The 17,331-nt window shown below is 40.6% G+C and overlaps 1 protein-coding gene across 2 annotated transcripts in view; it reads right to left on the reverse strand.

The window, feature by feature from the left end:
* PTPN11 (protein tyrosine phosphatase non-receptor type 11) overlaps window positions 1-17,331 on the reverse strand; it is a 581,214-nt gene that overhangs the window by 170,688 nt on the left and 393,195 nt on the right. For both annotated transcript variants that reach the window (XM_078667419.1, XM_078667418.1), the window contains exons 11-12: window positions 9,951-10,105; window positions 736-803 (exon numbers count right to left, since the gene is read on the reverse strand). In XM_078667419.1, the coding sequence (XP_078523545.1) occupies window positions 736-803; window positions 9,951-10,105 (223 nt within the window). The remainder of the gene's footprint in view (window positions 1-735; window positions 804-9,950; window positions 10,106-17,331) is intronic.

Below are 17,331 nucleotides of genomic sequence, written 5' to 3' on the forward strand. Positions count from 1 at the left end.
TTGCTGGTAGAACTCTAAGAGATCGTCAGCGGCAGGGTTGGTGTTCTATCAGACTCAGACTGAATGGGAACCGGACACACAAATGTGGATTCCAGACACTTCAACGGTCGACACTGAGGTGAGTACAACTCAGAATCAGACACCGAAATCAGTATAAGCACCACCAGCAGCAGTGTCGAAGTCAAAGGGAGTGGCACAGATTTTGATACCAGAGTGGAATGTGGCATTGATGCCGTTATGGAACAGACCTGTTTAGAATGGATCCACCAGTGGCAACCTGAATGGTGGCCTCTACTTATTCCTGGGGGCCAAAGGCGCATCAGAGGATACCGGAAGAGTGCCAAAGATGAGCAGCATGGCCTCACTTGAAGGCCTTGATCTGTTGCCACGTCGCCGATGGCCTGCAGAATTTGGTTTGCATAGGGCCCAATGTGAGAATCGGACGTAATTATCTGAAGTGTCATACAGCGCAATTTCTGGAATTTTACGTAGAGAGGGTAACATGAAATTGACTGAATTATGCAAATTATGCCCATGCTGAATCATAAGAGCAAGAGAAAACAACAGACTGATCAATAACCCAGTGGCCCTCCCCGCACACAATCCGATGCACCATGGTTTAAAAAAAGGCTACAGCCCATTCCCTTTCAATATTGGCAATATTATTTCAAGCAAACATTTATACACAAAACACAAAAGAAATGGTTTTTTTTAAAGAAAGCTTTGAAATCCTACCTTTTTCTCTGATGATGTCAATGAGAATATCAATGACTATGAAAGTACCTGTTCGCCCAATCCCAGCACTGTTAAAATAAACAAAATTAATGTTACGCTGCAGAAAAGTATATTGTTCCCAATCTTGCAAAGCAAATTAGGTGAATATAAGTGTGCTGTCTTTTTAGATATAAATTGTCACACCAATAGGCTCTTCAAATGATGCAGCACCCTCAAACCTTTCAAACAAGATTAAACGCAAATAATTCGCAAGACATCTTACTCCCAAGTAGCAATGATGCTGTTATAACGTGGATTCATCTGCTCCAGAAAATATAAACGTCCTGTATTACGTTTTTACTTATTGGTCTGATCATTTAGGAGGTTGTTACTTCTTGCCAAACAGCAATTTACCATATAAAATGCTAATATACATTTGTTTTTCAATGATGAAAGGTCAATTAGATGTACATGTATCATTCATAGTGTCCAATAAACATGGTGCAGTGGATTTGCTTGGCCTGAAGGTTTGGCAGTGTGTTCACTATTAAGAGCCATGGGAGTGCAGAGGTAAACACCCTACCCTTCTGGCTATCTGTCTTGATTATGCCATTATAGAGGCTGTCAGGACAAGTCATAGAAAAAGGTCAACTAGATCCAAAAGCAACATAGAAGGCAAAGAGGTGAAGCCTCAAAGTATTATTGACTTCGTTTCTACTGTAGGAGGAGCATGTCATTTGTGAAGGTGAGTAAATATGCAGTGGACATGGAGAGTCTGATCCTATGCACAACCCCCTTTCCTGCTCTGCCTTTTGAGTGCACCACACCAACAGGTGCAAGCCTGTGGGAAGGCTCCAGTGGTGTATTCACCAATCTCTTTTTTTTTCTTTTTTTTTATAATTTTTATTTGACAAGCAAGTCAAGGAAATCAACATATCAAATACATAATCAGAAAAGATAAAATAAATCGAATTCAATTTGATGCAAATACATATTATAAAAATAAAAACACTAAAAAAAAAAAAAAGTAAAAGGAGTAGTTCCTAGTCAGGACAAATCTCTAATAATTAATAATATCATAAACAACAACAAAAAAAAATACATGGTTCAAATCATTGCCGACATAGCAAAAAAATTACCCCACATTTTAATAAACTTATTTTTGGCTTTGATTCCTCTATTCCTGGCAATAGCTTCTTCCATAGTATAAATTTCATAAACCAATGACCACCATTCAGTTGTATGAGGAGGATTCTGAGTAATCCAGGCCCTTGCTACCACCAGTCTTGCACAAGCCAGTGCAATATTTAGCAAATCTTTATAAATAGGACTAACCGTGTGTATAGCCAAAAGTACCATGGCGGCATTTAACGAAAAATTGATCAGTTGATTTTGGGTTAAAATATTTTCTATGTCCAACCAATATTTTGCTAATAATGGGCACAAATAAATCATATGTATAAGGTCTGCTGCCACCAGACCACATTTAGGACATTTAGTACGATCATTGTTGGAATTATTTTGCGCCCATTTTGAAATTTTTAATGGAGTGTAGTACAGTTGACTAATCGTCCTATAAGATTGGAGTTTCAAACTGGAAGACTGGACGGCTTTACTGATATTGACTAAGGCAGCGGAGATATTCTGGGTTGTCACGTTAGATCCTAAGCTGGTAGTCCATTTTAGTGCCAATCTAGGGGCTTCGTCAGAGCTATTTTGGCTGAGACACTTGTATCCCAAGCTAATTAGTGATTTTCTATGCACAGAATAGAAACATGTCCATATATCTGAGCTGGTAATTTCTACCAGATTCATTTTGCGTACTAAATAATCCTTAACTTGAATGTATTTGTATCTCATTTCTTCGGGCAATTTATACAAAAGTTGCAATGTTGGAAATTGTAGAAACCCATCCGTGCCATAGAGATCACCTAGTGTCTCAATACCATAATTGGCCCATTCTCGGCCAATTTTATCTCTAAAAATATCTGGAAGCCCCGGATTATCCCATATTGGCAGCTCTTTATGAAAAAACGAAGTATTGCACTTAGTCAACATCTGTTTCCATATACATACAGCATCTCTCGCAGTCTTAAATTTTACCCGTTTGAAGTAATTTGGGTCTTGTACATTAGCCAGGAATTGTTTTGAGTAAGCACCTAGCATGAATTGGTGAAAAAAATATTGGTAATTAGCGACAAATAAACTACGAAGCCGGCCTAAAAAAGAAGCAAAAAAATAAGCTTTGAAATCCGGGAAGTTTAAACCTCCCTTTTCATATGGGAGTTTTAATATTATCATAGACCTGCGAGCCTTCTTATAGCCCCAAATGAAACTACTTAAAATGCCGTCTAATTTTTTAAAGAATAAATTATTAACGCGACAAGGTATAGAACGGAAAAGATATAAAAACTTCGGCAGTATGTTCATTTTGATCAAATTCATACGACCTATGAGATTTAATGGAATCTTGTGCCATTTTTTCAGAAGATTAGTCACTTCTTTTAATAAAGGATCATAATTTAATGAGTTTATATCAGCGATATTAGATGATATCTTTACCCCTAGATATATTGCAGATTGACAAAGTCCTTGCACTGGTAAATTGGCCTTATAGTTCATTATGACTTGTGTTTTGTTTATATTTAATTTATAGCCAGAGATAGTTCCAAATTTTTAGCTTCTGCCGTGATCCCTATTAATGCATCCACAACGTTGGTGGTGTAAATAGCTAAGTCTTCTGCACATGCAGTAATTTTTAGAGATTTACCTTCATGGAAGATAGGGGCAATCTTGGTTTGAGCTTCCAGAGCGTTAATAAATGGCTCCATGGAGAGAGCGAAGAGCAGGGGTGATAGCGGACATCCCTGCCGCGTCCCTCGCAGGATTGGAAAAGCTGATGAGAGAGCCCCAGCATAGCTAATTTTACCATTAGGGTCCTTATACAATGCCTGTATAATTCTCAAAAAACGCCCTCTAAAACCAAATTGCCTTAAGACGCCCCACAAATAATCCCACCCCACTCGGTCAAACGCCTTCTCCGCGTCTAAAAGTATCATACCGGGTGGGGTGAGATCAGTTGTAGCAACGTCAAAGGCAGTAATAGCCATATTGACATGTGTAGTGGTATCTCTCCCAACAACAAAGCCATGTTGTTGATCATTTACCAAATGGGGCATAAGAGGAGCTAATCGCATTGCTAAAAGTTTAGAATAAACTTTAACGTCAGTATTTATCAGAGAGATAAGTCTATAAGACCCACACTCCACCAGAGGTTTATTTTTTTTTTAGAAAAAACATAATTTTAGCTGTCTTCCATGAATCTGGGGCCTTCCCAGTAGCAGCAATTGAATTAATGACCAAGCAGAGCAGTGGTAGAATTTCATCTGCGCAGGTTTTATATAGCTCTATGGGAAGTGTATCCTCGCCAGCCGCTTTATTAGATGGAAGAGAGGTAACAGCGAGACGAAGCTCAGATAATGTAACCTCCTCTTCCAATTGGTCAATTAATGTTTGTTCCAAGTATGTTCCTGCAGGCAAGTTCTTATTGATATAGGATTGTTTCTGAGCTTCAGTGCATCTACTCTCGGGGGTATATAAATTTTCATAATATGAGACAAATTGTCCCAGAATTTGAGCCGATTGAGTATATAAAATATTATGGGGACCCTTAATTGCTTTAACTAGGGTTGTTGCACGATCATCTGCGACTTTATATGCCAAAAACTTCCCAACTCTATCTCCACATTCATATTGAGATAATTTGTATTTGATAATTTTCTGAGAGTTTTTCTCCCTAAGAGAGCTTTTAAGAATTGAGCGCTGAATTACAAGTTTAATTTCTAATTGAGCTATACTTTGCGCATTCGTCTCATCAGCTTTAAGTTTTTCAACTAACTGATTTTCTAGTAATAAAATATTGGCTAAAATAGCCTTAGTCTCTGCCTTACGGATAGAGTTTTGTTTAAGTACATATTCCTGCGCAACTCCCCTAATAAAAGCTTTACAAGCGTCCCAAACTGATAGAAGGTTAGCAGTGTTGATATTAATTTCAATATATTCTTTTATATGTTCCTTAAGCTTAGCTACGAATACTGAGTCAGTTAACAAATATCTAGGGAACGTGAAGGGTCTAAAATCAGGTACCTTTTGAACAATATTAAATATGAAAAGTATAGGGCTATGATCGGATGAGATCCTTGGGAAGATCTCCATATGTCCTGTATTGATAATTTCATCCGACGCCCAAGCCAGATCTATTCGTGAGCACCGTTTATGGGGTGGGGAGTAATATGTGTATCCAGGTATATCGGGAAACAGATTTCTCCACACATCTTTAACATTGTGTATCCTTGCTAATTCCAAGATTTCCGCCCTAGTTTTACGCATACGTCGAAATATACCTCTCTTTGTAACATCTTGATCATAGTCTAACACACAATTAATATCTCCCATCACAATAAGTTCCCCCTCCCATGCAAGTAGTTCCAAATGTAACCAATCAAAAATATGTGGGTCATCAGTATTCGGCCCATAAATAGCACAAAAAACAAATTTGCGATTTTCCAACTGCATTTGGGTAATTACCCAACGGCCCCCATTGTCCGCCGCAGATTTAATTACTTCTACACTCAATTGACGCTTTTTCAAGATTGCCACAACTCGAATAGAAGCATTTAAAGTAGTACATGTCACCAGCTCATATCCCAATTGAGTCAATAGCTTCTTATCCTTGAAACAAATATGCGTTTCAGTTAATAAAACCATATGTGGGTCATATATTTTCAGTTCTTCATATACCAAATTTCTTTTATTTTTATTATTCAAGCCTGACACGTTCCAGGCTAAACATCTAAAACGCAACATACTGGCTAATTACAAGATCAAAGTAAACTGCACCTTTCCTTACATTCAAGCTCATTCTTAGTCTATAAGATACTAAGTCAATTACCCTTAAACTTGTCTTGTCGTTTTCTGTTTCCCCCCCCTTTCCCTCGTTGTCCTATCCCCTCCCCACTGTCAGCCTTTAACCCTAACCCCCAGCCCTTAAAGCACCCCCTCCCCGTGTCTCCCCGGAAGCTTGCCCCTATCTTCTGCTGCCGTTCAAAGGGCAGCCAATCAGAGAGGTCTCCCAGAGACCCGCAAATCTCCGTATTAACCTCATACGAGAGAAATCATAAATCATAAACAAAGAGAAAGTGCCCCAGTGAATTTCCAGTGAGCTTTACAATCTTAATTTTCTTTCCTTTTCATTTTTTAGCTATTTCTGATCTTTTCCCCCCTCTCTCATTCCTTCTCTTCCTTCAGCTATCTGATATTAAACATTTACATTCATTTTAGTAAGTAATTGCGCAGCCTCCCTTACATCATTGAAAAAATAAGTATGACCAGATTTCATAACTTTGAGACGGGCAGGTTCTTGGAGGAAGACTGTGGCACCCTTAGATTTAAAAGGATCGATCAGTTTACGCAACTCCCACCTTTTATCCATAGTTATCTTACTAAGATCAGATTTAACAAAGAAAGTTATATTGTCCAATGTCACGGGAGTATTAGGTCTAGCCTTGCTTGAGACTGCTTGTCTTAGCAGATAATTGCCGAAGTAGATCATGATTGGGCGTGGGTATTTGCTTTCCTTGTTTCTAGAAGTTATAGGTAATCTGTGCACCCGTTGTAATTGGGAATCCCAATCCCAGTCAGACAGGTCAGGGAATGCCCGTTCGAATAGTTTGACCAAATAGGCCCTGGCATCTGATCCCTCTGATCCCTCGGGTATTCCAAAAAGTCTCAGATTCTGTCGCCTCTGCCTGTTTTCCAATTCTTCTACTTTGTTTAATAGGGACCCAATTACTTCATCATGTCGGCCTGTTTGGGCCGTAGTAGTAGCTAAGGTTTCCTCCACTTCAACAACCCGCTGTTGTAATCCATCGATCTCTTTCGTTACCCCGTTCAGTTTATTAGTAACTTCCTGTAAACTAAGTTGCATCTTACTATTGTCTTCTCTTAATTGGAGAAAATGTTGTTGAGACTCTTGACGATGTATCAATAAAGTTTTTAAAATTAAATCCAAGGAAGAAGTATCAGAAGATGCATTAGGAGAATGAGAGGATGTTACCAGTTGCAGAGGAAGGGCCTTGCCGCCTAAAACAGTAATAACCGGTGATTTATCCAGGTATGTTACCTTTATAACGCAACTTTTACAACGCACTACCATTACAACGAACATTTTACAACGCAAAAACCATTACAACGCATGTATTTACAACGCATGTTTTTACAACGTAGGTACCTTTACAACTCATACCATTACAACGTAAGTATTGGTAAGTATATAATTATATTTAAAATGGTATATGTTTGGGTTTTTTAAGGGGTATTTTTAGGGTTAAGGGTCAGATTTGTGTTTTTGTGTAAAAGGGTATTTTTAGGGTTCAGGGTCAGTTTTGGGTTTTTGGATAAAGGGGTATTTTTAGGGTTCAGGGTCAGTTTTGTGTTTTTGGGTAAAAGGGTATTTTTAGGGTTCAGGGTCAGTTTTGGGTTTTAGGGTAAAGGGGTATTTTTAGGGTTCAGGGTCAGTTTGGGGTTTTTGGGTAAAAGGGTATTTTTAGGGTTCAGGGTCAGTTTTGGGTTTTTGGGTAATGGGGTATTTTTAGGGTTCAGGGTCAGTTTTGGGTTTTTGGGTAAAGGGGTATTTTTAGGGTTCAGGGTCAGTTTTGGGTTTTTGGGTAAAGGGGTATTTTTAGGGTTCAGGGTCAGTTTTGGGTTTTTGGGTAAAGGGGTATTTTTAGGGTTCAGGGTCAGTTTTGGGTTTTTGGGTAAAGTGGTATTTTTAGGGTTCAGGGTCAGTTTGGGGTTTTTGGGTAAAAGGTTATTTTTAGGGTTCAGGGTCAGTTTGGGGTTTTTGGGTAAAGGGGTATTTTTAGGGTTCAGGGTCAGTTTTGGGTTTTTGGGTAAAGGGGTATTTTTAGGGTTCAGGGTCAGTTTTGGGTTTTTGGGTAAAGGGGTATTTTTAGGGTTCAGGGTCAGTTTTGGGTTTTTGGGTAAAGGGGTATTTTTAGGGTTCAGGGTCAGTTTTGGGTTTTTGGGTAAAGGGGTATTTTTAGGGTTCAGGGTCAGTTTTGGGTTTTTGGGTAAAAGGGTATTTTTAGGGTTCAGGGTCAGTTTTGGGTTTTTGGGTAAAGGGGTATTTTTAGGGTTCAGGGTCAGTTTTGGGTTTTTGGGTAAAGGGGTATTTTTAGGGTTCAGGGTCAGTTTTGGGTTTTTGGGGTACAGGGGTATAGGGTAAAAATAAAATAAAATAAAATTTAAATTAAATTAATTAAATGAAATTAAATAAAAATAAATTAAATTAAATTATATTAATTTCAATTAATTTACATTAAAAAAATTAATATATACTTACCAATACTTACGTTGTAATGGTATGCGTTGTAAAGGTACCTGCGTTGTAAAAACATACGTTATAAATACATGCGTTGTAATGGTTTTTGCGTTGTAAAAATTTCGTTGTAAAGGTATGCGTTGTAAAAATATGCGTTGTAACGTCATATATCCATTTATCCATAGGATTTGTTTGAGTATCACCGGAAAATGGCGTAATATTATCAGGGGTTGTCTTTGGAATTACCACCGTTGACTCTGGATTTAAATTTTTATCTTGCTCTTGATTGATCAAAACCCCATTTTTTACGGGAGAATTTTGTAGATTTTTTAAAGTGCCTCCTTCTATGGGAGTAGTGGGAATAATTCCTGAAGCGCCCAGAACAGTATTCTTAATGGCCTTGCGAGGTTGCATCCACTTAAGCAAAGGTGTTTGGTCTCCAATGAATTTCCCTGCTGTATTTATTGGTACTAATGTAGAAGCTACTATTATAGGTTTCAGTTTTCTGTCCCCTTTCTTTGCTTTAGATTTTATCCTCCTGCCCTTCTTAAAGCCTGAGGATTTTTTGTCTTTAACATCGAGTATAGCATGGTCTCGCTTTTCGAACCCTCCTTCGTCCTCGGGGAGCTCCTCATACTCGTACTCATCGTTAGAGTCATTATCGTTATCCAACATCTTTTCTAGCGCCTTTTCTAGCGCCGTAGCACTTTTTCCATCTGTTCTCTGCCCACCTAGGCTCTGATCTAATGCAGAGGGCGGTGCTAGTGTAAATGCTAGTGCTGGTGCTGGCAAGGAGATGCTAGTATTTTCAGGTGTTGTTTCCATTGGAGCAAGAGCTGAAGCAGAAGCAGAAGCAGTTGCCACTACCGCTACCGTTATCCCCATCTCTACCCTCGCCGGAGTAAGTTCTTTAGTTGACCCTGCGTTAGTGTCTTTGTCAGATTGAATAGGGTGGATGGGTAATTAAGGTTGTGGAGATAAAGCTGGAGATGGAGTTGGAGTTAGAGGGGCAGCATTTATAAGGGATATTTCAGGCTCTTCCTCAGGTATATCCTCCTGTATCACCAACATTTCATTTACCCCTTTACCAATCTCATTTAATTATTTTACTAAGGCACCAAAATTGTTTTAAAGAATACAGCAGTATCAATCTGCCTAAAGACTAAGAACATATTGTTCTCTATCAGTATTTGAGGATTTAATAGCGACACTATTACAAACTAACCATAGTACTCAAACGATAACTTGGAAAGAAACATATCTCTACAAATTCCAATCACTAGAATGAGACTGTAAGTTATTTGGTTTCTTAAAAAATTGAGCATTCCTGAAATCAAAAACAAAAACATGTTCAGGTCAGCACAACCATTTGAGCCAATTTGAGACAGTTAAATTGTCAATATTCAAGCAACTGTTGAAACATTTAAGCGATCTCATGCCATAACCAAAGTGGGTTTACATCTTTTCCATAAAGACTACAGGAAATGTCCTTCTCCAAGAGAAAGCCAATTAACTCAATATCACATCAGTTGGTGCTGCATTGATAGAGACTGTAAGATAGGGTCTTTTGCAATTATATAATGCCCTTTTCCTGATTTCAAAGATGCACACAACTCGATGAATAATGGAAGGGCAGCTTGAAGGAGAAGGCTGTCCAGTAACTGTGGCTGGAAAACATCCTCAATTACACAACCATAAAATTAGGTCTTAATTGTAAAAAGTAAACAGCTTTTTCTTTGCTAAATGCACCAACAGGAAACTATAAAACTAAGAGCTGCAGCTCAAAGCTAACATTTTTGTTACGCACTAGTTGAATAAATAAAAATGCAAGAATACAACATATTAGCCACATTACCTGCAGTGTACCACAACTGGACCAGGGTCACTGATGTTATCTTGTTTATGATGGACCTCTTCCAAAAAGTCAAGAACACCGCCAGGGTCAGTTGGCACACCATGATCTGGCCAAGTTTTAAAATGATATTGCCATACAGTTCGTTCAGTGTTTCCCTACACAAAAGAAGGCAAGAATAAAACTCTAATCTGTGATCAGGCACTCGTGCAAATTTACATGATACGCTTACAGCAATGAAGGTCTCTTTGGAAGACAGTCAATTGGATACTAAATACATTTTTTCAGTGATTTCATCCTCGAAGATAATAGTAATCAGTAGAACATACTTGATATCCTGCCAACTGTTAGATTTGTCTATTTCTTGTATTTATTTGTGTTTACTGTATTAATAAACATGCTGCCTCACACATGCTTCATAGAAGTGCTACATATGTGCTTTCTGTGATACACAGAAGTATGTGAATTCATGGAATGGCCTAGAACAGGATGCTGCACTGGACAACGAGAATCCCTTCCCTCTCCATTATGTTATGTTATCAGTGTTTTTGTAATCACCCACAAGGGTATCCAGGCACTCTGTAGGTGTTTGAGACCAACCATGAGGACTAACTCGAAAAGCCAGATCTTTAGCTTCTTGTGAAAGTCAGGAAAAGAGGGGGAGGCTCTGATGTGTTGTAGGAGGTCATTCCAGGCTTCAGGGGACAGATACAAGAAGGTGCGGTCCCCTGCTCTGCTTTTGTCTATGCGTGGGGTGTGTGCTAATGAGAGACCAGCAGAGCAGAGGTGTCTAGAAGGTTGGTGGAAGTGAATGAGGCTGATCAGGTAGTGAGGGCCACTATTGTGGAGAGCGTTGTAGGTTTGGGTGAGGGGTTGAAAGAGTGCACGCTTGTGTATTAGGAGACAGTGCAGTTTCCTAAGGTGTGAGGTGATGTGGGTTTGGCGTGGGAGGTTGAGGACTAGTCTGGCTGTTACATTTTGAATGGTCTGCAGTCCTTGTGAATTGGTTGTTAATACCTGCGTACAGGGTATTTCTATAGTCTAGTCTTCTGGTGTTGAGGGCTTTGGTGATTGTTTTCCCGTTGTTGTCTGGTAGGCAATTGAAGATTTTCTTTAGAATTCCTAATGAGTTGAAACAGGACAAGATCACTTTGTTGACTTGGGTGGTCATGTCCAGTTCTTTCCTATGATGATTCTGAGGTTTCTCACTTGCGAGCATGGGTGGCTCCAAGGGGCGTGGGCCACAAGTGGAGTCTCAAGGAGAGGCGTTCTTCCGGAAGGCTACACACCTCGGTCTTGTCCCAGTTCAATTTGAAGAAACTGGATTTCATCTGGGGTTTTTTTCAACCAGATTTTATTGATTTTCAAGACATAGTCAGTATACAAATACATTGCTCAATGGTCATGTCATACCCCATACGTTGCACACATTACACAGAATCGTTACACCCTGGTGTGCTTAACTTAACATACCCATTTAACAGAAACGTCTCCTTCCCCCTCCTTGTGTTGCAATAAGTGGATTTACAATCCCTGTGTGTTATTGGGTTCCCATGAGTCAGGCTTCCTGTCTCAATATGTTGCGGATAGGTGGTCGGGCCATATTTGGTTTCCTCCTCATCCGCTCCCGTGTTCTAGTGCCTCTGGATGTAGAGTGCTTGCCCCACTACCATTGTCCTGCCTGCCGGCTATCAGCTCGCTCACCAGTCCTTCCCACGTGCAACTGGATTTCATCATGGTGACTACGTCTGTCATGCATGTGGTGAACTTGTTCCCGGTCTTGGCTGTTTTGTCTGAGAGAGACAGTATCAACTTCATGTTGCTGTGTCATCTTGAGGATGTTTATGTTGCATTGTTATGTTTATCTTGTGAGCTCATATGACATCACCCAGGGGGGTCATGTAGATATTGAAGAGAGTTGGGCTGAGCGAGGAGCCCTGCAGGACTCTGCAAATAAGATCTTGTGCTTCAGAGGCATAGGAGGGGCATGTTGACGGGTTGTGTTGTTTGGTCAGGAAGGAGCAGATCCATTCGAGGGCAAATCCCTCGATGCCTGCTTTGTGGAGTCATTGAATTAGGATGGGACGGGAGTCAGTGTTGAAGGCTGCTAATAGATCTAGCAAAAATGAGGGCCGCGGTTCCCCCCTGTTGAGGATTATCCAGATGTCATCTGTTGTTATTTTAAGGGTTGTTTTCGTGCTGTGGTTGGGTCTGAATCCTGACTGGCTTTTTCCAGGACTCTGGCTGGGTTGGGAAGGAGTGATATTGGTTGTTTATTGGCAGGTTTGGATAGATCAGCCAAGGGCTTCTTTAAAATAGAGGTGGCTGTGCGTTTCCATTGTTCTAGGAAGGTGGCTGCAATGATGGAGGTGTTGAGGATTGGGGTGAGACCCTCACTGATAGGGATTGTTGCTTTGTCAAAGGCGTGGTGGGTGCATGGCTCCACCAGGGCAAAGGAGTGAATGGTCTTCAAGATTATTGTGGTTTCCTCTGTGTTAATGGGGTCCAATGTGGTGATTATGTTGGCTTTCTTCGGCTTTGTGAGACTTCTGGAGAGGGTAAGGAGATCGGTTGCAGAGGGTGGTTGCTGTATATGGTTTGAATGCTGCCGATGAAGTTAGAGAGGTCGTTGCACAGATCTTATCACAGAATAGTGAGATTTGTGTATACCAGTGAGAGGCTTCTGGCTTCTGGGTGCAACTTACTGGATGAACCAACCCCAATTCAGAAGTATCAGGGAAGTGGAAGGTGTTGGACTTCAACCTTCGATAGAAGGGATCTGGCAACATTCCTATCTCACCTTCCTATGAGATTCAGCATACAGAGAGTGATTAACCTCGAAAGTGTTCCAAGCCTGTTCAGTTGAGTTCCAAAGCAGAAGTACCCTTAGATGATTTTGCAATTACAACTATCGGGGTTAAATAGTTCACTCAATACTGTGGGACTCCATAGAGGTAATCACACATGCATGCAACTACAGAACTTACCTCCAAAACAAAAGATTAAGATACCATCTAAAAAATGGAGCATAAGAAGAAATTCATCCCACCCACTTTCTATAGACAGAAAAACCAGAAAAACGGATGACACCCAGGTAAAAGGAAGGACATGCATGTAAGGCACTGGGTGTGTGCCTCTACACAAGATTTTTAAAGTCACAACATCGTTTTGGAGAAGTATGGTCTACTATGAAGACATTTCACCACCAGTTGGGAAAAAATGACAATTATAAGAGAACACAGGGTCCCGATAAGGAATATTCTCATTTGATCACATAATACAAATATACAGCCTCTCATACTTGGAGAGATGACCTCTCTCTCACACACAGACACAAACACACACACACCCCCAACCCTATTGCCTAAAAACATAACAAATCTCCCATACGAACAATGGTGTCCTGTCTTAAGATCACAGAGCAATTGCAATTGTCTAATGTCCATTTTCTACTCCTCTATACTACCAAAGACTTACTATTAAAAGGCTTTGTCATCTACCAGAAATAAGTGTGAGTCTCTACTTACATGGATGAGAACTATTATCCGCGATGAAAACAATACTCTAATGAGTTTCCCTAAACTCTTCTATTATATGACTGTTGGGACCCTTCATAAAGTAAAAAAATCACGGGACTTTGCAGAGATTCCTTCTGTTGGCTAAGTCAATCAAGCAGTTATATTCTTGTGGATATACTGTGACAGTATCGGGCATGTGATGTATTTATACAAAGTATGGAATGCAATAACTAATACTAATTCAAAAAGATGTTTTGAAGCTAGGAAAATTCACAATCCCCAACATAGCTGTTTGACAGCAACTATGAAGTTTAATGTAAAATATATTTTAAGTAGGTATAAGGAAACATCCGGTCCAGAGTACAATAGCAGCATATCAGGCATGCAAATATTAAAAAAATTTTAAGAATTTAATACACTGTGCAAATATTTAGGAAATAATTTAGCAGGCGTTTCTAAATTTCCTAAATGAATGTCCACTCAATAGATAATTCTGATTAATGTTAATGACAACGGAATTGTGAGTGGTAATGATATGATTTTGGCCACTTGTGTTGAATCTATTTCTTTGAAATTTGGTTTTTATTAGCATTTCATCAAGGGTTACAAACAGTTTTGCAATTATTCAACAAGGAATAAAGTATGGATTCATAACAGTGTATGACTGCATCAAAGTATATTACTACATTAACTTTCTGTGAGATACCTTGAAACACCTCCAGTGTAGCTTCATGTTACTGCTCATGTCATCAAGCTAACATCTATGAACATGTTATGCAGCCTCCTGGGCAACTGGAAGCAGTGCCAGTTGCGTATGTAGTGAAACCAGGAGTAAGAAAACCAAAGTAAGGGAAACTAACAGTAGTAGAACCAGAACAATGCCTGATGGCTTCAATGGGTGGGAGTAGCACCTCTAATCCCATCTAAAGCATGGGAGAGGGATGGGTGACAGAGCCTCCCACAACAGTCGCTTGATAAGAGATGGGGGAGGAAGGTTGGCTGGAGGTGCTCTTAACCAGGACAATTGGGTATTGTGCGAAGGCCCCAGACTTCCTCTCTGCGTAATGCTGTGCCTTCACAAATGACAAACTGGTGAACTGCGACTTCCCATCGCTTAATGCAGGAGACAGTAGCAGATTTTCAATGAATAGTTATTGCTAATTTCACTAGTATCTGTAAAAGATCAGCAAATTTAAAGCGGGCCTTACCTAACTTAGGGCAAGGGGGCAGGCATGAGGCTAGTCTAAGGAGTGCTGTAAGACTCCTGGCAAATCACCAGCTTTATTAAGACTTGGACTTTGTGCCCGAACTGTAATAGTGCTGGACAATTCCAGATCATATGAATGAAGTCTGTTTTCTCTGTGTGACAGTGGGGGCAGCAGAACATCCCAGTGAGCTGCAATTTCCTAATTATGCTTGGGGAAAGGATAAGCCTGATGTGTCTGGTGATACTGGATCTTCTGCAATCTGGTGCTGCAAGAAACGTTCCAATGGGTACTTCAAAATCTATCTCAATCCCTGTCAGTCTACCAGTGGGTTGAATCAAGTCAATGGGGAGGTGTATAGTGTCTGTAAAACCTTATATATCTAGGTTATCTGCTGACATCATGTGCCCATGGTGAAGAAAGATAGCATATAACTGTGTGGGGTTTAGAGTTTGTGATGCACATCTGCCCCAAAATCAACCATGAGACAGCAATGACCCAGGAGGAAGACCTGTACTACCATCAACGCTTCTAAAGGGATTATCGCCTCATTAGCAAAAAAGTGTGACATATGTTGGGTGTGTATGATACCATCTGTCTGACCCAATGAGTCGTCCTCCAGTGACATTACTGTGCTATCCGCAGGAGGCAAATGGATAGTGGTCTTCGGCTTCATTGATATAAGCGCCTAAGGAGCAAACTGTGCAGCAGAAGGGTGTTACGCATAATTCCCGAGCTCACTCAAGTTTTCTATGCTAACCATCATGAGAGGAATTGTGTTTGGGCTGCTAAACAGTACATTCAAAAATCTGGGGTCCCTTTGTCCCCTTGGTCTGCTCGTCGGTTTAAAGTGTCTAAAGCCACTCTTCGGTGACCATCATTCCAGATAAGATCCTTGCAGCAGACCAGCTAGCTCTTTAAATTATTCCCTGAGGAGAATACATGTTATGTTTGTATAGCAGTAAAGGAGGTATGGTAACATTCTCATTTTTGTCAGTGCTATCGGCGAGCAACAATGAAGGGGAGGGAATGCCAAAAGGTAACTTGAGAATGGAGGGACCTTATTTCACACTCGATCCAATGGCGGTGGCCTTCCATCTATGGAGGAGAGCGATAGTGTAAGCCAATGCCCAGAGAACTCTGGATCTGAGCAGCAATATACTAGTTTTGAACCAGTTCACTTTTAGCTCAGATATGTTGCCAAATACATACAAATAGCTAATAACCACATCAATATCAGTCTCAGCCTCCTTTATATACACCGCCTGCGTAATAACAGACAATATTGTGTCCGTCCTCATTGGGAATACTCCACATTCTACCATGAATGGTTTGATTGCTAGCTAGTGCAAAAGTGGTGAGATGGGGCAAGAGTGTCTGGTGCTCCGCCATGTGTGGTATTGTTCCGAAATTACTCGAGCTGTCTGAACTTGCACAATTGAAAGGGTGTAGAGGACCCTGATCCATTTGTGAAAGAAGCTTCCTACCACAAAGCGGTCCAACAGCTTGTGCAAGCAAGTCTAGCGGCAGGTGTTGAACGCCTTCTCAAATTCAACTGCCAAAACTGCCACCTTTGGCCCTTTCCTGGGGAATTCCTCAGAGATTTTAAAGAGGTGTCTTGTGTTGTGAGAAGTGCTGTGGAGCGAAAAAAAGCCATTCTGGTTGGTGTCGATCAGCCATAGCATGTGTGGCAATAGCCTAATTGCCAGGATTTTCCCAAGTATTTAATCATCAACATTAATAACGGAGAGGGGGTTATATGCTTATAACTCGTCTGGTGGCTTCCTGGGCTTAAACATGGCTGTTATCACTGCTTCATGGGCCGAGGGTCACAGATTCCAGCAGTGTAAAGCTCCAGCAATTTGGGTGGTACCATATCCGAGAAACCCACATAAAATTCAAGGGGAAGACTATCAGCGCCAGGGACTTTTTTCATGCCAAAGAATAAATGATTTTTTTAAACTCCTGTACGGAAATCGGACGCCCCAGCTCCTCTTCAAGCTGGCATGTTAGCCTGGGCAGAGGGATATCTCTCAGAAAGTCACCAACTGTGGTGTGTGGTATTGCATCATAATTACCATATGGTTGCTTTTAATAGTCCAGGAAAGCCTTATAAATAGCATTTCGTGTCAGTTGGAGGATCCAGCGCAGTCCCTCACTTTGGTCAGAATGGACCCTCTTCAGTCTGCACCAGCAAACCAGGTCTAGAGCCTAATGGATTTTTTTCCTGTGGTATGCTGATGGGTCAAATAGGCTGTATTAACCAGACAGCGTTGTCGATCAGCAAAAACCGAAGGCTTCTCATATGCCTCATGTAAGTAGGTTAAAAGGACATCGTCCGAAACTGCTCTACGCTCGAGGTCGTGTAGCCAGCCCTCCAGTATGGCGAGCTGTGGTTAAAGCCCTCTACTGTGGTCTGAATACAATGTCCATGAAGCGTCTAGCCGCTTCCCATATTAGAATATTAGATAGGAGCTAGCCGATCCCCTATTCTCCTTAAAAAAGAGCCTTATGAGTCAGTTAGGGACTCTCAAAATGAAGAATCTTCTAAGGGATCGGGTTAAGACTGAAAAAACACAAAGAAACTCCCGGTCTAAGAAAAGTGAGACAAGGATTAACAGGAAGGCCAATGTGTCTGGGTCATTCAAAAAACATAATGAA

Source organism: Lissotriton helveticus, chromosome 11 (genome assembly GCF_964261635.1).
Source record: "Lissotriton helveticus chromosome 11, aLisHel1.1, whole genome shotgun sequence".
NCBI lineage: Eukaryota > Metazoa > Chordata > Amphibia > Caudata > Salamandridae > Lissotriton > Lissotriton helveticus.